Source organism: Chrysemys picta, chromosome 4 (assembly GCF_011386835.1).
Source record: "Chrysemys picta bellii isolate R12L10 chromosome 4, ASM1138683v2, whole genome shotgun sequence".
Lineage (NCBI taxonomy): Eukaryota > Metazoa > Chordata > Testudines > Emydidae > Chrysemys > Chrysemys picta.
In genome coordinates this window covers 144,662,939-144,689,912 of record NC_088794.1, presented here as the reverse complement: position 1 = coordinate 144,689,912, position 26,974 = coordinate 144,662,939, and the positions used below count along the sequence as shown (strand labels likewise).

The 26,974-nt window shown below is 39.7% G+C and overlaps 1 protein-coding gene across 7 annotated transcripts; it reads left to right on the top strand.

The window, feature by feature from the left end:
* The first annotated feature begins 269 nt into the window (after positions 1-269).
* NAA30 (N-alpha-acetyltransferase 30, NatC catalytic subunit) lies at positions 270-26,694 on the top strand. Of its 7 annotated transcripts, none has more exons than XM_024107606.3 (5): positions 282-457; positions 684-1,457; positions 10,656-10,779; positions 13,043-13,098; positions 15,483-16,975. In XM_024107606.3, exons 2-5 carry the CDS (start codon positions 687-689, stop codon positions 15,543-15,545), a joined length of 1,014 nt encoding a protein of 337 aa, XP_023963374.2. In that variant the 5' UTR covers positions 282-457; positions 684-686; the 3' UTR covers positions 15,546-16,975. The 7 variants fall into 7 exon arrangements, with proteins under 7 accessions (XP_065449920.1, XP_042706672.2, XP_023963376.1 ...); XM_065593847.1 differs by having other exon boundaries at positions 285-457; positions 15,565-16,975; XM_024107605.3 differs by lacking the exon at positions 15,483-16,975 and adding an exon at positions 23,384-26,694 and having other exon boundaries at positions 292-457.
* The last annotated feature ends 280 nt before the right edge of the window (positions 26,695-26,974 follow it).

Below are 26,974 nucleotides of genomic sequence, written 5' to 3'. Positions count from 1 at the left end.
CATGGCTGTAGGGGGATGCTAGGGGTAACAGCGGGATGTACCCCATGGCTGTAGGGGGATGCTAGGGATAACAGCGGGATGTGCCCCATGGCTGTAGGGGGATGCTGTGGATAACGGTGGGACGCGCCCCACGGCTGCGGGGGGGCAATGGGGATAACAGCGGGACGAGCCCCATGGCGGGCGAGAAGGCCGGTGACTAGGTGCTACTCTAAGGACTGACACAAGTGACGCCGCACGCAGGCGCTGCGCAGCCCCCAGTCCCCGCCCAGGCCGAGGCCTCTCGGCTGTCACGCGGCTCCAGCCTCCGCCCGTCCTTCACCAGGGCCAGCCGCCAGGCAGGGAAGTGTCGCAACGCCTGACAGGAAACTTTGCCTTGGGTACGACAGCGGCGGGCTCGCTTTCCGGCCGCTGGATGAGTGGAGAGTGGGAGCCGAGGAGGAGCTGACGAGACGCTGGGGTTAGTGGCCGGGGCGGGAGGAGGCCGCGAGGGGGACGCGGCCCGGCGGCGGGGTCAGGAGCCCGGGCAGCCGCCGCTGGCGGCGATGTGAGGCGGGGCCGGGGGCCGGCCCTACCTTTGTTCGCTCCGCGCCGCCCCCGCCCGGCTCGGCCCGGCCCGGCCCGGGAAGCGGCTGCCCCGTCTCACGCTCTCCTTCTCTCTGGGTCTGTGTCGGTCTCTCTTCTAGGACATGGCCGAGGTACCGCCCGGGCCGAGCAGCCTCCTCGCCCCGCCGGGGGACGCCCTCTCCCCCTTCCCCGGAGGAGGGGGGGCCGCCGCCTGCCCCGGGGCCCTGGACGAGGAGGAGGAAGAGGAGGGCGGCCAGGAGCAGCCGCGAGGCGGCGGCAAGGGGGGGCCGCAGCCGCAGCAGCACCGCCTCCTCCACCACCACCACCCGCCGCATCACAACCACCAGCTCAACGGCCTCATCAGCCCCGAGCTGCGGCACCTCCGAGCCTCGCTCAAGAGCAAGATCCTGAGCTCGGAGGGGGCCGAGGGGCCGGAGAACAAGCGAGCCGGCAAAACAATGGGCTCCGGACAGCCGCCGCCGGCCGCAGCCCCGTGCTCATCCCCCCTCCCCAACCACCTCCCCGAGCCCCAGGCGAGGACTGCGCCCCCGGCAGCCACAGGGGACAGGAGCCAGCCTGCGGCTGCCACTGCAGCCCGCAATGGACTGGCTGGGGGGCCTGGCCTGGAGGAGGACGAGCCGGAGGAGGGGGATGAAGGGGAGGAGGAGGAGTCCCTGCTGCTGCTCTCCACATCCTTAGCAGCAGGCTGCAGTTTGAAAGGCTCGGGGACGGACTCTCCTCCCGAGGAGGACCTAACGATACGATACGTCCGGTATGAGTCCGAGCTGCAGATGCCCGATATCATGAGACTGATCACCAAAGATCTGTCTGAACCCTACTCCATTTACACGTATAGGTATTTTATCCACAACTGGCCACAGCTTTGCTTTTTGGTAAGTGGCGGGGGAGGAGGGAAGACATTGGGAAGGGTCTAGGGTCGAGGGAGCAGGTTGGAAGGGGGTGGAATTTATGGGGAAGCTTGAACTGCCAACTGATGCTTTTTCATGGTCACGGGATGGAGAGAGGTCTGGAAATACCCTGTCTTATTTAGCAGTGATGTGCCCTGCGCACCTGTGGTGCTCTGTGTAGACAATACAGAAAGTATACATAGTTATACGCATAAATGAATGATTCAAGTAGAGTAATGGGGTTTTCACGTGGGACTGAGACCCAGGAATTCCTGTGTTCTAAGCCTGCCATTGACACTGATTTTCTTTGTGACCTCTTGCAGTTCATTTCTTCATTCTCTGCCTCAGTTTCCACTCTGGTAAAATTGAAGTAACAGTACTTAACTAGCAAGTCTTGTGAGTTAATTTGATAACTTTTTTCAAGATACTTTGGACTGTTTTGCACAGCAATTCACTTGTAAGATATGGTCTGAGTTACATTGTAAATGTAATGAGATGGACAGATTTCATGGAATTGAAGCTTTTGCAAACATCAAACTTTTTATCTACAAAACTAGTTGAAAATGAAACACAAAATACAACTATCTTCTAGTGCAAAAGTCACAGTATATGTAAAAACATAATAATTGCCATGCTATGTCCAAATACTGTGCTAATAACACATCCAATCTTGTTTCCTGCCTGTTATATTAGACTAATAGTCCATTAGTCTGCCTTTGTCAGTGGCTTGAACGTCTTTATCTTAAAGAAAACATTGTTAGTATTAAGTTCTAAAGCCTTTTTAGTAATAAAAAGTTTAGTGTTATACACTAATCATATGGGGGTGAGCCCCATATGTAAGTTGTCTAGAGAAATATTTGTGCCTCAATCCTGCAGATGTTTCTGCATGTTTGACTTTATGCACGTGAATACTTATGTTTAAAACAAAGTATGTGTGTAAGTGTATGGCCTTGATCCTGTAAACATTGTCCTTGATGATAGATTATAGGTAGTTTCCATTTACACAAGGAAAGCCAATATTTGTATGAAATCATTTTTATAAAAGTTATCAGGGTGAAATGAAATTGAATACAAAGTAAAAGAAGGAAAAACATTTTATGGATCTTTTGGGAACAGTTTAGAGACTAGCTATTACACTACAGACAGGGTGTAACTAATTTTGTGGAGGCAGAAGTTCTTTCTGATAAGTTATTAAACTCTTTTCCTTTATGTACAATACTATTAGTTAATCACACGTGGCTTGCAAATATTCACTCAGGAATAATTATTATTACATGGAACTAAGATGTGACTATACCTTTACTGTGGATTACTGGTGCTTACGTGCTTATATTTTCAGTGTTAACCTTGGGCGTAATTTAATGGTCTGTACTAGAGTTTCCAAAACAGTGGGTCTTATGACCCCTACAAGGGGGTACAGTAGGGTTATGGGAAGTTGTGCAAAACGTGTGAAATTGTTAAAAATGGATATACAACAGAAGCCTTATAACGATGTATCCTATTTGGACCACCATATTGTTGAATGTAAGAACCTCAGTTAGTGGTTCGATGCAGAGTAGTGCAGGATGTTCTTCTGATAAAATAGTATGAAGTCTGTACTTGGGTGTGTCTAGATTTACCTTATACAAAACAAGTCCTATTAAAAGCACTTATGTGACATGAAACTCAAGTACCCATATGTGCACACGGCACTGAATTGGGATGCTGGATGTGTCAGCAGAAATCCAGCCAGAAGGCACTGTTGAGCATTGCATGATCATATAGGATATGTTGTTTAGTCTGTGGAGCTCAGTTCTTGCCAAGGAGTGATTTAGGAAGACTGTTTCATGAAAAGGACAGTGACAAGTCATTCAGTGACATCCTCAAAGAAAATGTGGGAATGTGACACATGAGACATGGTTTTACATCAGTGGATTCAAAACCAGCATGTAGAGTGCTCTGAAGTGCTGGCTGTGGAGCTATAAAGTCTTTAAAGTGATTGCAACATCAAAGAAGAAAGAAGAAACCTCAGGTTTATCTTTAAGGGTGTGTTTTGAGAAAACGTGAAGCCTTAAAAAAACAACAAGACTTGAGTACTCAAACTGGCAATGTTGATACAGATATACTTCAGATTTGGTATCTCTGAATCACAACAGTGTAAAAGCACATACAGTTGTGGAAAACCGTATACTTGTGGCTTCAAATGTTAGTCTAATGCAGCTAACAAATTGAAAACAGTGCTGTTCTCAAATAAGTTTGTTTCGTGTTGTATTAGTAACATTGATGAGGATGTTCAAAAGCAGCTGCTTTCAAAACTTGGGAAAAGAGACTTCTTAAGCCTTTCAATGTGCTGAGTCAATTGATGCCTCTGATGCAGCACAGATTTTAGCATTTGTGAGGTTTGTTTTTAAAGGGTCTGTTGAAGACTTGCTTTTTTGTAAAGCTGAGCCATGTACACACAACAGACAAATGCCTATTGAGACATTTCGGGAATCAAAGTTTTCCACATTTGTGGGGAGCATTCTATTGTAATTTGCATGAGCAGTGTCAAGATGATAACAGGAAAGAATAGACACCTGGTCCTGCAGAACGAAAACATCACATCCAATGCTTCATGGCTTCGTTGTTTTTCCTACACAGCAAGAACTTGGCAGTTAAGAAAACTCCACAAAGATTGCACCACTCCTTTAAGAAACTTATAGAGAAGTGAACTTCTTAAAAGTTGTTCAGTGAATACCTGACTGATGGGTTCCCTTCACCAGCAACTTCTTTCATGCTGAAGGGAGGTGGCTTTCACAAGATAAAGTGCTAAGTCCACTCTCAGTTAAGACCAAGATGGCATGTTTTCCTGAATCATCCCTTGCTGAAACCTTCAACATGTTGGGCAACATACTTATCTAACTAGTTGACATCTTTGGGCACCTAAATGAGCAGAACTTTCTCTTTGGGAGTGGACTGGGAATGCTGCATACGTGGTTGCTAAAGTAGAACACTTGGAAATTGGCCTTCATGAGTGCAAAGAGGAAACTTTGAGGTGTTTGCTCTTATTTCAAATTTATAGGGCATTGAAACTGTAAGAAACCAATCAGGAACTTATAAATTAAAAACTGAGGGAACTTAAAACTCAGCTGGGAATACAGTCCTGTAACTGGCTTTGGAGGGAGTAGGGGGGATGTTGGATCACTGGCTCTTTCATCCAGCATGTGATTGATTTGGCTGCATTGACTAGGCTAGTGCAAGTCATAAGAATGGCCACACTGGATCAGACCAAAGGTCCATCTACCTCAGTATCCTGTCTTCCAACAGTGGCCAGTACCAGGTGCTTCAGAGGGAATGAACAGAACAGGTAATTATCAAGTGATCTATCCCCTGTTGCCCATTCCCAGCTTCTGGCAAACAGAGGCTAGGGACACTATCCCTTCCCATCCTGGCTAATATGGACTTATCCTCCATGAATTTATCTAGTTCTTTTTGAACCCTGTTATAGTCTTGGCCTTTACAACATCCTCTGACAAAGAGTTCCACAGGTTGACTTGTCATAGGAGGGGCCCATCAAACTGACAGTCTTCGCCCATGACAAGACCCAACAACTGATTTGAGTTAGGAACTCGGATTTGTGGCTATCGCTGATAAAGTAGGCATCCATCTTAAGTTGCAGATGCCTTGAAAGTGTAATTTTTTTTTGTTCTCATCTCTGAGAGTCCAGTTTCATCAGTGATGGCAATTAAAAATGAAGTATGACAATCGTTTGTCAATCAAAAATGACTTAAGACCACATGTTTTTCCCCAGTTCAGCCTTGTGTGAAACATCTTTAATTAGAACAGGTTTATCTATCATACAAAGTTGTGAGCATATTTTAAAAAAAAATTGTAGCTCCTTTTAAACTTTCTAGTTTTGGGATGGTTAAAGTTACAAAACTTCTCCCATTTATGGCTGCCATTAGAGGGCTTAGAGAAGGTGTTTATTTTAGTTTAGAAAGCGGAAGTTAAACAAACCCGTGTCTATTCCAAAGATTTGGTAAAGTAAGACATGTTGCTTAATATATATAGAAGTAGATTTCCTTCTGATTATTGATACCTTTTGCAAATCCCCCGTACTCCCCCCCAAAACAAAACAAAAAACAAAAATCAGCTGTAGATCCTACTCAAGTTCTATACTTCTATGGGGTTCTTAACTTCATGTTATTAGCAGTAGTAGGAGTTCTATTTAAACTGAATTCTACAAGTTCTAAAAGTAATTTTTTTGTACTTCCAGTAAAGAGATTACAGGTGTTCAGATATAAATCCCGAATGATTGTAACTGAGATTTTTATGGTTACTATTAATATGTTGCTCTTCTGTATCATATTCCCTTCAAGGATCTCAAAGCATTTTATATTGACATAAGACCTCATAAGACCCCTTTGAGAAGTATTCCCTCCTTTCCAGTGAGAGAAACTAAGGCATTGAAACTGAACCATAGAGAGGCCAGGAAATTGTCCAAACCTTCACAGCAAGGTCACTGCAGAGCCAGGAATAGATCCTAGAACACCTGACTCCCAGTCTTGCACTCTACCACAGCTATTTCTTTTTGTATTTCAACTTAACTCAGTTAAGAACACAAGTTTCTCCCAGAGCTTGTTACTTTTTTAACTGAAATACTTTGTCTGCTGCTTCTGTCTATCTAAGGTACTTGTATGGTCCCCAGCACTGTATCTGAGCACCTCTCAGTCTTTAATGTGTTTGTCCTCACAATGCCTTTGTGAGGTAGGGAAGTGCTGTTATCCACATTTTACAGATGGAGGAACTGAGACACAGAAAGGCTAAGTGACTCTCCCAAGGGCAGACAGGAAGTCTGTGGCACAGCTCTCAAGTCCCAAGCTAGTGGCCTAACCGCTAGACCATCCTTCCTCTCTTTGCACAGTTGGTGATACGATAGCAAAACCCGAGACACATCATGTGGCTCCGAAAGGTACTTCTAGCCTTTGGTTTCAAGACTTAATTGGGTTTTTATTTTAGTTAATATTCCAATCCATATGTAGAAGCTTTTTGAGGCAAAATGTAGACAGTGTAGTAATAACTCTTGCAATACATGGATGAGATTAAATCATCTCTTTAGTTAAATATTTAAACTTTCTTGCTTAAGAAAACAGGTAACAAATTATTAAATTGAATTTATGAATGTTAACACTCTTTGAGATTTAGACTAATGTAGGACTGAAAAATAATCTCACAGTACAAACACTTTTAGTACTGGAAATATTTAATACTTGGTTTGTAGAGTTGGTATCTTGGGGCCAAAATCTGCTGTTAAAAACTTACATGTAATTTCACTGGGAGCTGCATTCATGTATTTGAAAGCAGAATTTGGCTCTTAATCATTTGCTTTGAAATGATCCTGTATGGAAATTTCACTTTTGCTTCAGTCTGTTTTTATTTAGGCTGTTTCCACTTTCCTCTTCAGAATGCCAGTGAACTAAACTGTTAATTTTACATGCTGGAGTAGGCTTTTCACCTTTAAGTAAGAGGGAAAAGGGAACTAAGGCCTGGTCCCCACTAACCCCCCACTTCGGACTAAGGTACGCAAATTCAGCTACGTTAATAACGTAGCTGAATTTGAAGTACCTTAGTCCGAACTTACCGCAGGTCCAGACGCGGCAGGGAGGCTCCCCCGTCGATGCCGCGTACTCCTCTCGCCGAGCTGGAGTACCGGCGTCGACGGCGAGCACTTCTGGGATCGATCCGGGATCGATTTATCGTGTCTAAACCAGATGCAATAAATCGATCCCAGAACATCGATTGTCTGCCGCCGGACCCTCCGGTAAGTGTAGACGTACCCTAAGGGCCTGATCCTGCAGTCCTTATGCAAGCAGAATGCCACTGGAGTCACTGGGAACCTTGTCTAAGAACTGCAGGAAAAGGTCTTCTGAAAAACATGTACAATACCACTTTGTTACTTATCACTATTTTCTGACAGTAACCACAAAGATCAGTGAATCTGCAGTTTTGGGTCACTGAATTGCTAGATCAGTAATGCAGTTTTCTTTTTAAATAAAAATGAACACTATTTGTAGCCAATGGAACGTGGGTATATACATTTATTATTTCCTGTTTATATCGAATTTCACTTCTCTCAAAATGTATCAATTATGTTATCTATAAAGTTTTCTGTATGATTCTAAATGAACAATAATTTGCACCATTATGTTCTTTTAAAGGCAAGAGGTGTGTGTTTGCTTTAAATCAAAGTGTGGGATCACATCAGGTACTCTGCATCATTGTAGCAGCACTATTTAAGAATCTGTCAGTTCTTCCAATATACAGTAAAAGCTGTTTTATTTGGCGCTTCACCAACCGGAAAGCTCTATAAACCGGCATTTCTGATTTTCATTGAAATTCCAGTTTATAGTCTGGTTGGCGTGGGGCTGGCAGGGGGTTGGAATGTGGAGTGCAGGCTCTGGGAGGGAGTTTGGGTGCGGGAGGGGGCTCAGGGCAGCAGGTTGAGGCGCAGGAGAGGTACGGGGTGCCAGATCCGGGGGGGCGCTCATCTCGAGCGGCTCCCCACAAGCAGCGACCTGTCCTGGCTGCTCCTAGGTGGAGGCACAGCAGGCAGCTCTGCGCACTGCCTCCGCCCGCAGGCGTTGCCCCCACAGCTCCCATTGACCGCTGTTCCCAGCCAATGGGAGCTGCAGAGCTAGCGCTCAGGGCAGGGTGGGAGCAGCATGGAGCCGCCTGCCGTGCCTCCACTTAGGAGCAACCGGGATAGGTCGCCGCTTGCGGGTAGCCACCTGAGGTGAGTGCGCCCCAACCCACTGCCCCGAGTCCCCATTCACACCCAAACTCCCTTTGAGCCTGCGCACCCGCGCCCCAGCTCCCCACCCCCGCCTGCATTCAAACTCCCTTCCTCTTAGTTAACTGTCATTTTTCACTTACCAGCACCCCCCATTTCCCCAACATGCCAGATAAAACAGCTCTTACTGTAATGCCTTATGTTTCTCAGGGCCTGAGCTGCGATATACAAAACTTGCCTTAGGCTGAAACTTGGCATACTAGGTCTTAGTGTTGATGAGGGTTTTTTTCTTTTAAAGAAATGGAAAGAAATCAACTTGATTTGCCTGTTTAAATTATGAAATGCAAAGCAAAACAACTTGTAGGGTGTGCTATATCTCAAAAGTGTCCTCTTCTCTCCCCCCCCCCCCTTTTTTTTTTAAACCGATCTTTTTAAAGCTATTTGTCTAAATTGTAGACAAGTTCTTCTGGGTACATTAAGAAAATTATTCTTGCTAAGTTTAACTTAGAAACTTCTTTCAGTGCTTGATGCACTTTGGGCCCAAACAGTCTGCACACACAGTCTGAATAAAGTGTTGTAGTCAAGGGAATAAAATCTTTCCCCCCATGTCATGGAGCTAATCTGAAACCACTGCTAATTTCTCAGTTGCTGCACCTCTCCCTCAATGGGGGCTCTTGGCAAGTGGATTTGTGTACACACAATAATAACCCACCACTCATGAGCAGGACCATTAAAAGGACTAAAGGAAAATATTTTTTCCTGAAGGAAAACTTTGGTCCTCATCCTGCAATAGGAGCCATTGGATGGATCCTTGTACTTATACACAGCCTCATTGAGGAGTTCTGTGGCTCCAAGAGTAAGGTTGAGACCTAAAAATGCATTTATTTTTATATGGAAAAAAGGACTTTCTGCTTAGACATTATCCTACTACATTTGTGACATCACCCCCATCCTTGCTGCAGGCTGTAATGTCATAAATAAAGGATTGTGATTTCTCCCCCCTGCCTAATTCTTCAATGAACCACGTTATTTTTTTGTTTCTTTCTTCTCTGGCCCAATATATTTCATGTAAAATCTGTGTGAATGCAGTTAGCAATTATAATCACACTATTTAATATACATTTAACATTTCATAACATGAAGTATTTCAGAGTGATTAAGTCATCATGACCATGCCTTTCATGACAAGTGTCACTGGGACTAACTGTCAATGAGGAATTCTTAAGTAAATGAGAACTCTGAATTAAAGGTATTTGAAATGCATGAAATTACTGGTAAAAATACTTTTGTCTTAATAGTTTCTCTTCCTTGTTACTGGAATGAAAAGTGACACTTGTTAAAGATAAAACATAAGGGGTTTCATAAGAGCCATTATGTTATTGGGGTTAAAAAATTGCTAACAGAAACTTAAAACAAGTATAGTCTTTCATAGCTTTTGTTAGCAAACATGGAAATTGCATGCAAAAATAAATTCAGTTTATAGTTTATATGCTTACTCTTGACAGAATTCAATTGGATTTTTTATAATTTTGATGGATAATATCAATGTTTATTTTTAAACTTTTTTACTTTTTATCTACTTTAAATTTTCACAGATGCAAGGAATTATGGGGCAGGGAATGTCGGACTATTAACTTTCAGAGTAGCAGCCGTGTTAGTCTGTATCCGCAAAAAGAACAGGAGTACTTGTGGCACCTTAGAGACTAACAAATTTATTAGAGCATAAGCTTTCGTGGACTACGTGGGCTGTAGTCCACGAAAGCTTATGCTCTAATAAATTTGTTAGTCTCTAAGGTGCCACAAATACTCCTGTTCTTTTTGCAGACTATTAAGTGACAGACTCTGAGGCTGTTAAAACATAGATTGTCAACTTAACATGTCAAAATATACAAAGGAAATATCCATAAATCAGAGTTCTGAAGCAGTGTTTTTTGATTATTATTTTTTTTGCTTTGCCTATCTGTACATTTAGATTGTCATTGAGGGAAATATTTTTGTCGGCTTCCATGTGTACAGCGAAATTGTTGATAAAAATCTAATCCTTCTAAGCCTATTTATACTCTTACCTTTACTCAGGCTGCCATGACTTTATTTTTAAATGTGAGTAAATAAGGATAGATCGAAGGATCTATTTCTAGAGTCTTGTCTTGTATACAGATTCCGCTCCCATTGGAGTTCTGTGTGGAATGACTGTAAACTCTGGTTCTTATGTCACTTTGAGAAATACTATAAAGAGTGGTGTTGATAAAGTTTCCCATCTGTACTTTAGATATATGTTTGAACTGTATAGACAATTTTATAGTGCAAGCTATTATTTGTTACTTTTGTGCACGTAAGATTGTAATTTAAAAGGCAAACAAATTCACTTTTTTGTTGTTGGCATTCATTGTATTTCACATACTTAGAATGTACATAGATATTTGTTTGTCTTTAAGGCCATGGTAGGTGAGGAGTGTGTAGGTGCCATCGTCTGCAAGTTGGATATGCACAAAAAGATGTTCCGCAGAGGTTATATAGCCATGTTAGCAGTGGATTCCAAATACAGAAGAAAAGGCATTGGTAAGAATAGCCTCTCCATGTTCTTATTCAAACTCTAATAACCCTGTTGGGATGGTTGTAACTTTTGGAATAGAAGATTGCCACAAAAATAACAGGCTTCTGCAGAGGTAAAAGATTGTTTTCCTAGAAAGCTTTTTTTCTTTAATTCAGAATAACTTGAAGTCGTTTGGAGATTGTCTACACTTACTATTGTGTCTCATATTGTATTTTACAACTTTGGCGTTGCAATAACTAATTCTAGTTCTTTTCCAATGAAAAATGAAGAACAATTTTATTTCATTTTTTACTTGGAAACCCCCCCCCCCCCCCTTTTTTTTTTTTTTTTTTTTTTTTTTTACACTAGGAGGCTGTTTACCCAAGAAAAGTCCTATTTTCTGGTAGTAGCAGTCTCCCCAAAACCAAGTCTGGACAAGCAACACTTACTTGCTACCTTCCTGGAGAGTTCTTGATGTGCACTTAAATTCCTGGGTGTATTGAATAATTGGTAAATTTGGCATAAGTCTGAAATGAAAGATACCCTGCCACCTCAGTTTCTCTTGTAAAATATCTGTGCCAAATAGCAAAAGAAATGGATAACTTGTGTACCCACGTTTGCACATAAACCCATTCCCAACTTCCTACTCACTATCCTGGTGAGCTGCTTTAGTAAATTCTTTCTCTGGGTCCTCTTGATCAAATGTGCCACACACTGCCCTTTGGGGAGCCATACATATAGCTAATCACAGCATATATACTTAAAAAAATCTCTCTTCTTATGAGGCAACCAAATTTGAGATAGTTTGTTGGACAGTTTCCTTAACGTTCATGCCAGGAATTTCTTCCTTGGTATCTTCACTTACCAAATCAACGTTGAACTGCTTTTTTAAATAGGCCATCCTGAAACATTGTCCTCTATTTTGCAGTACTTTTGAAACTCAAAATGTATATGTCAGCATTTCAGGACAAGGATATGCTTTGCTACTAATTTGTTATGGAGCAAACTCTTGCTTCCTATATGTTTGAAGCCTGTTTTGGTTATGGAGGACAGAGAGCATGACTTGGAACAGAAAAATATAGGACAGTATTGTAAAATATTTCTTTTGTGCTTCTCCCCTTTCTCTTCCTGCAGCTCCTCCATATATGACACAGCATCAAAACAAGTTTCACCCCAAGGGCACAAACAATCTTGAATGTAGTCTTAGTTTTTTATAAAAGCAAAATTTTGGCAATGTCTAACCTACATAGACTTTCAAGTTTGGGGCCAATAATGATGGCCCTAATATAGTCACAGTAGTATGTAGGGTAAAGGATACAGGGAGATCACGCTCCCTCCTTTCCCTGAAGCACCGTCGTGCAGGAGGCACCCATAATTTAGCTGCAGACGCTTGGGAGCACAAGGGGATGCCAACTAGTGCTACATTTATGTCCACAATGCGTGCAGTCTCTGCATGATTTCTCCTTCCTCTGCCCCTCCTGTATCCTGTTCATGCAACATCAAGGTAGCACTGGCTTCACTTCTTTTTAAAGTGAAGCAAATCCAAAGTACCTTCCCTCAGTACCTCTCAAGATGTTTTTTTCCCCCACAAAGAGTACCACCACTCAGGAGATTTACCTTTGCCTGTCCCTAGCATATATCAAACTTTGTAAGAGGTGAAATTTCATCCTCTATATCTATTTAGTTGGTATTTTAAATGTACAATCTATAGATCGTTTCGGGGGGGAGGGGTTGTTGTTGTTTTTTAAAGAGCAATCCTTTTGCAAGAGAAATGTTCCTCAGATATGCTCCAAGTGGGATTCCAATCATAAGTGCAACAAAAGGGAATCAAACAAGTCTTGACATTCATCTTTATTATGTAAAATATGAGGATATTTTTAAACCTGAGAAGCCTGTTTATAACACCATCCTGACAAAGAAAAGACCTTCAGATTCCAAGGAGAAGCCTGTATATGTTATATAATACCTGTAGACCTATTATATTCTTATGGGCGCCATGTAGAAGTCTTTGCCAATACAGAATAGTTAGTATATGTTTAAAGGCAATTTTAATGCCAAAACCTTGAAAGCAAACAGTGAATCTGCAGTCTAGTTTCAGGTATTTTGAATGCCTAGTATATGCCAGTGTGCTGTGTATTGAAATGGAATATGTGGATGTAATTAATATATATATATATATATATATATTATAAAATTAGTCATCTGTAAACAGTGATTCTCTGAATTTAGATCTCTTTAAAAAATCTATACCTGTATTTTACTTTAATGCTATTAAAATCTATTTTCCAGGTACAAATTTGGTTAAGAAAGCTATTTATGCCATGGTTGAAGGAGATTGTGATGAGGTAAGTTTTTATAGGTGCTCAAAAATTTTGAGGGAGTACTCTATGCAGTGTTTGTGTTCTTCTCCATACCCATGCATTTATTTTGTAGGCATTCTTGGTTTTCTTGTAAGCAACTCTTCCATTTATTGTAGGAGATGGAATACCTTCAAAAAGGCAAACTGAGGAGTATTTTTTGAAACTTAAGTTTAGTTAACTATAACATAATGTACAAATAATAAGAGTTAATACTTTTGATATTTACTACACTAAACAGTTAGATACATCTACTGAAGTTTGATTCATGTGCTCCGGGCTCCCAAACATTCTAAGAATAAAGGCCGCTGTTGAACAGAGAGAGCTTGTTTTGGAATTTGAGGAGTTGTTCTACTAACTCTTCAGGATTGTGAAGTTAAACACTGAAACAGTATCAACTGTAATACTGTAAAACATGGTCTTATCAGAGTATCATCAAATTGTCCAAAAGAAATCCATACAGAGTACTTCCCAATAACGTAGAATTATCACAAAATCATAGAAGTGATTTAGTGTGTATTCTCTTCAAAGAATTTAGTAAAACTATTGCAGTATCATAAAACCAAACTTTACTTTCTGTATCCCAAATTTTGTTAATATCCCTTTTTATCTTTTTTGCAAAATTCTTCCAACTAGATGAAAACTTATGAGTTCTATTTGACTATATAAGAAGTAACTAATGTAGTCTTAATATGACTGGGTGAAGAGGAAAAATAAGAGAGGGAGAGAATAAGGTTCTTCATAGGCTACTCTGTTTACCCCAGCTACCTACTCCTTAACACACTTTCCTCCACCCTGTAGTATAGAACCATGAACCTGTTGTCCTTAATGTAAGTGATTTAAAACAGTAAATCATCTTCATAGTTCCTCAGGGAGGTTAGCCAGTCCTTTGATCTTTCTTGGATATCCTGATTAGCTGTGCACCCTGCTAATGCAGTATTTAGGTATGTTGTGAAAATTTGAACTAAAAATTGCAGGTTTTCTTTAAAAAACAAAACAAAAAAATCCCGTCTAAAATGTACTATATTTTGTATGGTTTCAGAGTAGCAGCCATGTTAGTCTGTATCCGCAAAAAGAACAGGAGTACTTGTGGCACCTTAGAGACTAACAAATTTATTAGAGCATAAGCTTTCGTGGACTACAGCCCACTTCTATCTCTCTCCAAATCAAGGCTACTGATAAAACTCTGCCACTTTTTCTATAATCTCTTCGGAATCTTGTTCCTTGTTATCCCCCTCATCCTTATTGCCAATATCTTGGACTATGCCATGGTCAGCGCTGATCTCAATTACTGCATCCTCTTCCTCTGGCCCTCTCATTTCTGGGATTGGGGCTCTCAATTATAACTTATGTGCTTCTGCTAAAATAGTTGTCCTCCCCCACAGCTCTTACCTCTACCTTCTCCTTGAGTGGTCTTCAGATTTTGTTCGATAGCTCATTCAAACCCTCCTTCTCCCCAGGGCCCTTCAGAGCTCTGTTCTAACTGCATGTCCTTTTCTACCACTTGTCTGCTTATGACTTATGCTTTGGCAACTTAATGACGCTTGATAACTCTCCATTTCCTTTTCCCATAAGCAGCTCCATGTCTTGACCCATGTCGTCCTCTATTCTTGAAATATACTTTCTGATCCTGTCACTATACATCTCTGTCCTTGTTCAAATACCTCTTCAGTACTTCCTCATTTTTATCAGTCTTCCGTTGCTGATCTCCAGTATAGCCTTGAATTTGATCACTATTTACAGATAAATAGCAATATTTCCCCCATTACCATAGTATCTAAGCACCTCTCAATCTTTAATGTATTTGTCACAATAGCCTTGTGATATAGGGAAGTGCAATTATCACCATTTTCTAGATGGGGAACTGAGACCCAGATAGGTGAAGCAGCTTGCCCAAGGTCACACAGGAAATTTGTAGCACAGCAGGGAGTTGTAACATGATCTCCTGAGTCAGAAGCTAGTGCCCTAGTCATCCTTCTTCACTAATAAATGGTTATTTTTTTAAAAATGAGAGGAACTAAGAAGACACACACATAATATTAAGTACATCTCATGAGTTTTTCCTATTGTAATCTTTGTGTTCCTTGTCCCATACCCCTTATTGTTTTTATTTCTCACTGTGTAAAATTTAGTGTCGACTACAAGATCCTCAACACATGGACCCTGCCATTTCATTTTTGTTAAATGCTATGCCCCTCTGCTGTATAAATTTTCCATGTTAGGTCGATTATATAATTTTCAAACTGTCCCATTAAATGTGCTACATTCTAGGTTTCATTGTAATTCATTATTATGAGATATTAATATATATAAATGATCTACAGTAATATAGCAAATATGTCTTGATATTTTTTCTCTTCCTTGGCACTAAGTCTGGGCGTAGGAGACTTCCTCCAGATGCTTGTGATGCAACAGTAACAACTTTGGCTACTTGAACCTCCTAATATATTTCAGAAAAGTTTTCGCTCATGACCAGGATTGGAAAAATCCACAGACCTACTCATCACTGGAGAGTGGGAAGCTTCCCCTGATGAGCGAGGAAGCCCATATCACCCATTTCTGCAAAATTTAAGTTTTTTTTAATTCTTATTTAAGTTTCTAGTCCTTATGATTGGTACATAGCCAAGCAAGTATGAAATGATGCAGCATTACAGCTTGTCTTCCTGAGCCTATAGATTGCTGCAGTACCTCTGCTGCTGTTAGGTTTTTTCCCAATCAGTGGCAGAGAGAAGTAGCAAGATATTGTTCAGTTTCACTGCTGCAACTCAGAATACAATGAACAGTAAAGGAGGAAAAATGTAAAAAATCTTATTTTTGTTCAAAAGTGTGCTTGAAAAATGAGCATGTTGTCCCATGTGCAAACATCAGTTTTTCCCAAGTGCCTGTTTGTTCACCCACTTAAATATGTTTAGATGCATCTTTGAAACTTTATCCGTAAATCAAAGGTGAGAAAAGTACCATGTTCCCAGTAATACTTGGGCAAGTAATCTGACAAGTTTGTACAATACTTTTCAAAGTATTGAAGAGCAAGGGGTAGATCTTAGGAAATAGTAGGTGAACTGTGATGTACATTTAGTACCTAAAGTATATGGTGCTGCCCATTTGTGGTGCTTAAAAGTTTACCGCAACAGCATAATGGTAGCTGTCAAAAGTTTCATCTCTGTTTTGTTTGCTGGTGGTAACAAACTAGGCAAACATACAAAGTCCCAAGGTAGAATAGGATATCTGAGGCCTTGTCTACACTACCGCTGTAAGTCGACCTAAGTTATGCTACTCCAGCTACGTGAATAATGTAACTGGAGTCGACATAGCTGAGGTCGACTTATCATGGTGTCTACACTGTGCTGCGTCGACGGGAGACACGCTCCCGTGGACTTACCTTATTTGTCTCATTCCGATAGAGTAGACTGGAGAGTGCGCTGCCGTTGATTTAGTGGGTCTTCATCAGACCTGCTAAATTGACTCCCACTGCATTGATCACAGGTGCGTCGATTTCCGGTATGTGTAGACATGGCCATTTTGAGCTAGAGGTAAAATTTAAGTCTGAAGAATGTACCGTTAGCAAAAGATTACTTTAAATTAGTGTCGAGGTGTGTAAATTTAACATTCTGGCAAGTCCCTACATTTCACTAATGTAATCTTTGACATTATGGTTTCCTGAGATACTTAATGATAGTGAATTTTGATGATGATAATTCAAGATTGTGGACTAAAGATTTTGGGGAACTAAATGAGCCAAAGTTTATAGTAGATTATGGTAAATAAGCATAATTGACTGGAATGATCTGAGAGCAATATGTAGAAAATGTGGTCTACCTGAAACAATTTTAAAAGCTATGCCTCTGAAATAAATAATTACATGAATTACTGTGACTGTATTTGCATAGCCCCAAACTGTGCTAAAAGTGAAAACTCAGTGGTTTGATAAAAAGCCAAATATGTCTGTCTCTTTGATTTCATGACTACTCAATTGCTTAGGTGCTATAAGCATTTCATTAGTAAAATATCTTAGGAGGATATTTTCAATGACGTTCAATGGGAGTTGGCCACTTAACCACTCTGTGTTTGAAAATTCCCCTTAATGCAGATCTGGCTGAAAAATTGCAACATTTAGGGCCATCCTGTAGATTTGCTTTCCCTTCTTGAGGGAATTTGATTCTTTAAAGGAAAAAAATGGATTGTTCGTTAATATCTAATCTTTCATAGTAATCGAAGTATAACATTTAGTACTTGCACAGTGTCTCACATCTTCATAGCACTGTATAACTGCTGACTAATCAAAATAAACTGGCAGTACATGCTAAAAATACTTAACATTCTCACAATTTTTCTGAAAGTTAGGAAAGAAAATGGCTTATACAAAATGTGAAAAGGAATTGCAGCTTTTCACAAGCAGCCTCACTGAAATAGATAACATGCCACAGCTGAAAGTCCCCATAAATGCTATTACCAGCTAGGTTGGTCTTTAGCATCATAAATACACCTACTAAACAATAAAGTGTGACACTTTACTTCTCACTGGGATCACAACTTTAAGTCAGCAAAACTTGAGAGTCCAGGAATCTAGTTGCATGAAATGCTGCATCATAATGTGGCTTTTTTTATTGTATATGTTGTAAAGGATGATGTATGATGTCATAAAATATTTCAGATTATTCATAGGAAATATGATCTTTCTTCAGAAAATTTATGCGTCTGTAGAAAATACTATTCTAATGATTGAGATGGTCAGGACTCATGCAGATGGACAGAGGAATGATGATTCTGGGTTATTAAAAGAATTAACAGGCATACTTGTACATCGAAAGCATATTGGTTGTAGGAGATGCTCTAGGACAGAAGTGAGCGGGAACACTGATCACACAGTCTTGCATTTGAAACTGAATATTGATGCCCCCCGACTTACACAATCATTCCATTCCGGAAAGCCTTGCGTAACTCAATTTTTGCATAAGTCGGAAACGTATACCCATGCATTACGCAAAAATTTCCGCAACTCAAAAATCCTATTTCTGGATTATGGAACTTTTTCCGTAAGTGCGAACTTGCGTAAATCAGGGAGTGCCTGTACAGGAATGGGACAAGTCGTTGCACAGCCACACGCCTCCAAACCAAATGAAACATGAACAAAAACAACCAGGAGAATGTAATTGGGCTTTTTGACTATGTACAGAGATGCATTTCAGTATCACTTGCTTATTGTTTATTCAAGCAGGGTGACTTAGATCCTCTTTGTCTGCAAGGTACATATATCTTGTCTGTTCAGTGTTTAATATTAAACTTTTTTCAGCAGTATATTTGATCAATTTTATACTTAATTGAAGGTTAAAATTACACTAGATTACACTAGCCTTCTAAACTGGAAGTAGCAATAGTCATGAGATGGCATGGTCCAGTGGCCAAGGCACTGGCTAGGAGTAACGAGGCCAGGGTTCTATTCTTGGATGAACCAGTAATTTGCTGTACTCTAATTATTTAATCTATCTCCTTCAGTTTTCCCCTCTGTAAAATGGGGACAAAAATACTTAAACCCTCAGGTTCCATGGTAATGGGTGTTATAAAAGAACCTAGATAGAGCTGCTGTTGCTTTGTAGAGCATCAGAAGTCAGCCTTTTTGGTTTTTCTTCTCCACCCTAAAATGCTGGCATTCTTAAAATCAGAGCTCACTGCCTTATTTAATTTTTCAGTAATTTTTCACTTTGTCTGACGCTATCTATCCCTTCTTATGGTCTGATGTAAACAAGTGTACTTCAATATTGTCTGTTTCATTGCGTCTTGGAGAATGGAGAACTGAAGTATTGGGATTCCAGCAAACCTGAATTTCAACATTTAACCACTCTTAAATAAGTGCCTTGCAGGTGTGGTTGGCAGCCCTTTGGCGTTGCTTGCAAGTCATCATGAATATGCAAAGTTGAAACTGGACACAGTGATGTTATATTACTCCACCAAGCTGCTAAACTTCAGTGAGAACAAATGCTGTTTGTAGACAAAGTGCAAATGACAAGGAGCTTCCTACTCAGTGTTACTTCTGTGGGTCATATTTCCTGACCTCTACAATGCTTTGTTTTAATCTGAGCTCAGAAGCAATTTAAAGCTTTTAATTGTAATTAAGTAGAAAATAAGCATTGATTCTTTAGTTCTAAGTTACTACTATTTCAATAAGTGATTGAGTCAATGTTTATTTAATCAATTCAGATTAATATGGTAGTACTAATGAGCCCAGTCAGAAGTCCCGATAATATGATTCCAGTGAAGTAACAAGGTGTATTGAAAACCAGAAACTCAATGTCTAATTCTTCCCAGGAGGCTTAGAATTGAATTAACATGTCTCACAAATACAGCTACAGCAAACTGACCACCATGTTTTAATCATCCTGGTTATTATTTTTTTTTTTATTTTACGTCACTTTGTCTTTGCTTATTTAAAAAAATGAATTATTTTAGCCTTCTCTTCCTTTTAATTTTCCTGCTGTGCCTATCCCAGGACGTGGTTTATTTGTGGGGGGATTAAGCTGGGGATGAATGGCTGGAATATGTGGTCAGAGATGTTTTAGATTTGGCCATTAGTCAAACTTGTAAATTTAATGGATAAGTATTACGTTTTAGTATATGCATTCAGAGTTCATGGTGAGCACATTTTAAGTAAATGAAAGTGGCTGCTCTTACATTTGGGCCCTGTCTTTTCCATTGTCTTGTATTTTGTGTAGCCATTTCTACCTGTGCAAAGTGGATGTGAAATGCTACAGTTTGACAGCACTAGAAGCTCTTTCTTGAGCTTCAACAAGAGAGTTGATTCATAGTTTACTGCAAATATTATGCAAAATGATGCTTTAATTCCGTGGTCTCTATACTATGCGCATCATTATAGTATTAAATGCTTTTTGTATTTAATATGTAAATTCACTTGATCATGGATTAATCTGTAGTCTGAAGAGCTTATCATTTTCATTTTGGTGAGCAAGTATTGTGTGTTCTTGTGCATACACAGGCCATTTTTAGTCTTAAATAAGATCCGCTTGAGTTTTGGTTGAATATTGTGAAATGTGTGTGTATTTTACAAATTTAGATGAGAGGGCTAGATTCTTTGCTGTGCCAGCGCTCTGCTCAGTGCAGCAGAAAAAAGGGGAAGAAGAGTGGAACCAATGCTGATTTTATGACACCTTTGTACTCCTCCATGCCTGGGACCAATTTGGCTCTCAGTGTAACTTGGGCCAGGCTCAGGTTTGCTGTAAATTATACATGGCTGCCATACTTTCCAGGGGGCCTTTCCACATCCAGCAATTGCCAGAGCACAAGAGAATAGAAAAAAAACAGCTTTCCATGCTCAACCTATGCCAGGACTAATTGGGAGTGGTGTAGGGCAAACTGTGTGACACTCAGGAATTTCCCTATATAGAATCACAGGATTGGAAGGGACCTTGAGAGGTCATCTAATCCAGTCCCCTGCACTCATGGAGGACTAAGTATTATCTAGGCCATCCCTGACAGGTGTTCGTCTAACCTGGTCTTAAAAATCTCCAATGATGGAGATTCCACAACCTCTCTCAGCAATTTATTCCAGTGCTTAACCCCCCTGACAGTTAGGAAGTTTTTCCTAATGTCCAATCTAAACCTCTCTTGCTTCAATTTAAGCCCATTGCTTCTTATCCTATCTTCAGAGGTTAAGAACAATTTTTTCCCTCCTCCTTGTAACAACCTTTTATGTACTTGAAAATTGTTATCATGACTCCTCTCAGTCTTCTCTTTTCCAGACTGAACAAACCTAACTTTTTCAATCTTCCCTCATAGGTCATGTTTTTTAGCCCTTTAATCATTTTTGTTGCTCTTCTCTGGACTTTCTCCAATTTCTCAACATCTTTCCTGAAATGTGGTGCCCCAAACTGGCCATAATACTCCAGCTGAGGCCTAATGTTTGCATTATGCATCAATTAGTGTAGACAGGCAGCCTGTGAGCCTGACTCTGCAAGGTGCCAAAGGCATCCCGTGCTTACAATACTCCTGGTAATACATCCCAGAATGGTGTTCACTTTTTTTTTTGCAACAGTGTTATACTGTTGACTCTCATTATGCTTGTGGTCCACTATGACCCCCAGATCCCTTTCCGCAGTCCTCCTTCCTAGACAGTCATTTCCTATTTTGTACGTGTGCAACTGATTGTTCCTTCCTAAGTGGAGTACTTTGCATTTGTAAGTAGGATGAAATTCAATAAGGACTTCAGACCATTTCTCCAGTTTGTCCAGATCATTTTGAATTATAATCCTATCCTCCAAAGCACTTGCAACTCCTCCCAGCTTGATGTCGTTTGCAAACTTTATAAGTGTACTCTCTATGCCGTTCTCTAAATCATTGATGAAGATATTGAACAGAACCGGACCTAAAACTGATCCCAGTGGGACCCCACTTGTTATGCCCTTCCAGCATGACTGTGTACCACTGATAACTGGTTTTCCAACCAGTTATGCACCCACCTTAGGATAGCTCCATCTAGGTTGCATTTCCCTAGTTTGTTTATGAGAAGGTCATGTGAGACAGTATCCAAAGCTGTAGTAAAGTCAAGATATACCACGTCTACCACTTCCCCCATCCACAAGGCTTGTTACCCGGTCAAAGAAAGCTACCAGGTCAGTTTGACACTATTTGTTCTTGACAAATCCATGCTGACTGTTATTTATCACCTTATTATCTTCTAGGTGTTTGCTAATTGATTGCTTAATTATTTGCCCCATTATCTTTCTGGGTACAGAAATTAAGTTGACTGGTCTGTAATTCCCCAAGTTGCCCTTATTTCCCTTTTTATAGATGGGCACTATAATTGCCCTTTTCCAGTCTTCTGGAATCTCTTCCGTCTTCCATGACTTTTCAAAGATAATCGCTAATGGCTCAGATATCTCCTCAGTCAGCTCCTTGAGTTTTCGAGGATGCATTTCATCAGGCCCTGGTGACTTGAAGACATCTAATTGTCTAAGTAATTTTTAACTTGTTCTTTCCCTATTTTAGCCTCTGTTCCTACCTCATTTTCACTGGCATTCACTATGTTAGACATCCAATCGTCCCCAACCTTCTTGATGAAAACCGAAACAAAGAAGTCATTAAGCACAGCACCTCTGCCATTTCCACATTTTCTGTTATTGTCCATCTCTCCCCTTCTCTCTCCCCACCCCCCCCACCCCCGGTCATTGACCTGTCCTTGGCCTTCCTCTTGCTTCTAATGTATTTGTAGAATGTTTTCTTGTTACCCTTTGTGTCTCTACCTAGTTTGAGCTTGTTTGGTGCCTTGGCCTTTGTAATTTTGTCCCAACATACTTGTGTTATTTGTTTATATTCATCCTTTGTAATTTGACCTAGTTTCCACTTTTTGTGGGACTCTCTTTTGGTTTTTAAATCACTAAAGATTTCTCCTGGTTAAGCCAGGATGGTCTCTTGCCATACCTCCTATCTTTCCTACGCAGTGGGATAGTTTGCTCTTGTGCCCATAATAATGTTCTTTGAAGAACTGCCAACTATCTTCAATTGTTTTTCCCGTTAGACTTGCTTCCCATGGGATCTTACCTACCAAGTCCTTGAGTTTGCTAAAGTGCATTCTTGAAATCCATTTTCTTTATTTTGCTGTTCTCCCTCCTACCATTCCTTAGAATCATGAACTCTACCATTTCACGATCACTTTCACCCAGGCTGCCTTCCACTTTCAAATTCTCAATAGAGCAGAAAGCAGCCATTTTAGGGGTCCTGGATCTGCCTAGAATTTTGTTTTGATTTGAGTTTGTACTTCTTTTTCTGTACATAAAAAATGTTCATGTAAATACTTGTTTTAACAAATGTTCATGAAAAGCTAAACTTGGATCTGTTGCCAAATCTGTTTAATCATGTTTTGGGCAAAGTGTAATTAGTTTACAAAGGTTAGAGCATTCATTGAAAGAACTGAAAGGGTACCATGTGACTTAGGTCCCTAGCCATTCAATTTGAATAATAAATTCCAAATATCAAATACTTGATTGAAACAATACAGCAAACAGATGAAATTTGATTACACAAAACTTTAATTGATGTTGAATAACTGCAACATTTTTTAAAATTGGGTTCTATTTGGACAATTAATGAACAGAAAAATTAAGTTCTATCAACAAATTGTTTATGGGTAAATTGCCCCCCCCTCCCCCAATTAGTCGATTAATCTAGAAGAGTTTTAAAACCGAACAGATAGCTGTGTAAATAATTTTTCTGAAACAATGCAACTCTTCTCAAAATTGACTTATTTTTTTCATTGTCTTTAAAGGTTGTCTTGGAAACAGAGATCACAAACAAGTCTGCTTTGAAACTTTATGAAAATCTTGGTTTTGTGCGAGATAAGAGGCTGTTCAGATACTATTTAAATGGAGTTGATGCACTGCGTCTTAAACTGTGGCTGCGTTAAAAGAAACCATCACATCAATCAACTGACTTCCCAACAACACAGAGTTGTCCTTTGCATGCAATGCAATTTGTACAGAATTGCTTTGCAGGTGGACTTAGTAATTTCCATGCAGCTCTTATTTGTCAGTGTCTCATTGAGTGTCGCACATATTTGTTGCACTTTGGCATGGCGCATTTGTTCTGAATTAAAACAGATTGTTTCAAACTTCGAGTTCTTTTGGTACCAGCAAGATGTGCCAGTTGATAGCCAAGATATGTTCATTCATTTGCAAGTCTACTGACTGTATTACATACATAGTGAACACTTGATCAAAGAAACTGTATGTGGAACGCAACGCTTGGTTCCAGAAAAAAGCCAATGTAGATTGTAAAATTCTATAAGTATACTAACATTTCATACAAAACTTGCCATAGTTTTCTGGAAAAAGGCTTCAATTTTAGGTTTTATTTTCAATATTGAATTTTCCATTCTTAAATATTGGTACCTCAGTGATTAGTGAATGAAAAAATGTATTGTAGGGTGGGGTGTGTGTTACAATGAGTAACAGTAACAATTAAATTGCGTCTGCCAGTGCCTGTATAGATAAGTATATTTGTCTTCACTTCTCATTTTTGAGTGCATGCTTTTTTTCTTTTACTTTTTTTCAATTGTCTTTGCAAGCAAACTTCTGCTTTTATTTAAATTCTGAATTTGATAATAAATTATTTCAGATTTTTATAATTTGGATACTTCTCCCAGAAAAGGGTTTGGAAAGCCCATCTTTTCTTATAGCAAGAAGTGTGAAGCTATTTTGAAAAACCTCGAGTAGCTGCTAAAAAGAGAACCTGATGTCACCAGTAAATCTCCGCTGGTTTTGGATGCACTTTTTCTTTAAAAGAGGGATTTTAAAAAATATATAGAAAATTAATGTAAATTGGTATGATTTTATTTAATCAAAACTATCGCTAGAAGCTCTGAAGAACAGCTATTTTAAAATAGAACCATTTTTTCACTTTGATTTGGTTTCAGACGGCTTTGCTTCAGTGTTCTAAAATGCTTCAATCTTCGGTTCTAGATCTTTGAAATAAATGTCAAGGTGTATTGTATCCATTTTTAGCTGCTCTCACCTTCTCAAAACTTATTTGAGCTAAGTTATTGGGGGGGGTTCTTTTTTTTTTTTTTTTTCCGCCCTGCCCCTTTAAAATAAATGTAGCAGGGAAGGGACTTCCCTTTTTTAAATGGGATACATAGGTCTTCCTAAAAGCCGTCAACTTGTTCAGCAGTAATGCTGTGTGTATGTTCTCCGGATTGACCAATGTGATATATGACCAACTTTATAAATGGATTGTATTTCATCCTGAAAAAAGATGACATTGGTTTATTTATATAAGTGGAAGAACCTAGGCAGCCCACGAAAAAAGGATGAACTCTCAATGAGTCTGCTCTTCTGTACTGAGTGTAATCTTCAGATTTGCCTTATTACACTGTGTTTTTAGGGTTTGGTTAGAGTCATGTTTTTTAATTGTTATAATTACTGTACATTTAAAAACCCTACCTCCTGTAATGTTTGGAAAACATCCCCTTGCAGGAAAACTGGATTTAAAGGAAAGCCAGCCTTATTTTGCACAGACAAACGTTCACATGGTGACAGGCATTTCTCACCATGTACAAATTGTGAATTGTATTTGAAAATAAAGATTTTTTTTAAATTAAAATTGGCACGTGGAAGTTCTCTGCTTGTGGACACCATTTGTGCTTTTCACTTTTTCCATTTCTAAAATGAAATGAATCCTCTAAAATGGTGCCAGAATCAATGTAAACCGAAGACTCTTATTTACAGAACAGGTATGTTATGGTCAGCGGCAGTGCATGTTTCCACCATACTGCCCTGTAATGTAATTCATGCTTGTTCTGATTCAAAAACTTCTAGGGATAAGAATATTGTTGACTCTGCTTAATCAATCATTGCTTGGCCTCTTGTGAATATACTGTCAATAGGTGCCAATTGTAGTTAAGATTTCAGTGATATGGACTTCAGTCCACTAGAAACTGAACCTTCACCACAAACTTAATTTCCCATAGGTGTTTTAGTGTCCTATCAAATGGTAACTGCTTTGGTTCATTTGGCACTAATGATCCAGAGAGGAGATGCTTCATGTCCTGTTACCAACTGTTGGAGACTATGGTAGGGGGTCCAGTGTTGGAAATTGCAAACCAGTCTGTCTTGTTTCATTGTTTAAAAAACAGCAGAAGAGAAGTCCGTTGCTGGTCAAATCTGAAAACACCTACTGTTTAAATATTAAAAGCATATTAAAACCTAGCTTACAATAGCTCATACAGGCTGTTGCACAAATAACACTTTTGAGCAAAATTCAAATACAATTCCGTCTAGCCGTGGCAAGAAGTGGTTCTCACCATGCAAACTTTCAGAATGCTGAGCAAAATGGGGGTAACTTTCTTTTAAGAGTGCTGTCTACAATAGTCTAATATTGCTACTGTATCACACAGAGTTCACTACAGAAGATACTGAAGCTGTACACATTGGTATTCAAAAAACTGGTATAGTCTCACTTTGTTGCATGGGGGGGGATGTCATGAATTTGCAACAAGACGAGAATGTCATTAACATGAAAACAGTTCAAATAGTACTTCAAATAGAGTCTAGCAAAAAAAAGGCATAATCAGGGTTTCTTGGGGTTCTTTGTCTTTGTTGCCAAGACATGCTCCCTGCCCCTTTTTGCATTGACAAATCTAAACTAAGGAGTTGGTCTTAAGTCACTTTTATGTTTAACTTTATATTGCCTGAAATACTGCTATTGGCTGACATGTCAGAGATGTGTGCATTACAATGCTTAAAAAAGAAAAAAAGTTACGACTATCAGGTTCACCACTAATCTAATTGGCATTGCATAGCGCATCACAGTTTCAGTGCACCACAAGACATCACTAAAACTGAGTGCTAAGTTACCAGGTTTTCAGGTTTTGTAGAAATGCGACCATAAATTATATTGGAGTTCAGGGCTCAGGTGGGTAGCTAAAAAATATCAAGTGTATCTCAAAATATTGGACTGCTGTTTTGAGTGGATTATGTTCTTCTGTCCTTTATCCTTTGGCGAGAACAAGAACCAGTGGGGTTATGGAATGTGCAAGCTGTCTAAATAAGATGCAGTCAAATAAAATATGGTTAAGTTGTTTATGCATTTCCTTTTAAATGCACGTTTTAATGTTCTAGTTTGATTATTTTTTATTTTGCCAGTAAAAACATACATAATTGTGTGTGTGTTTTTACTATCTCACAGAGGATGAATGGAGAAATATCAGTAAGTGAAAATTGTACTCTTGACCCTTTCATACAGCTATATGTTTTTGATTTCCAAATCTAGTTCAGAATCATGTTGAATATTATTTATATGAGCTTCATTTCTATGGCTGGACTAAAATATGTGATTGTTTGCATTATGCATCAATTAGTGT

Excerpts from the sequence above, each read along its gene's own strand:
- NAA30 (XM_005295556.4), top strand. The coding sequence starts at position 687 with ATGGCCGAGGTACCGCCCGGGCCGAGCAGCCTCCTCGCCCCGCCGGGG. Across the intron at positions 1,458-10,655 it reads GGCCACAGCTTTGCTTTTTG|GCCATGGTAGGTGAGGAGTG; the intron begins GTAAGTGGCGGG and ends TTTGTCTTTAAG. Across the intron at positions 13,099-23,383 it reads TTGAAGGAGATTGTGATGAG|GTTGTCTTGGAAACAGAGAT; the intron begins GTAAGTTTTTAT and ends TTGTCTTTAAAG.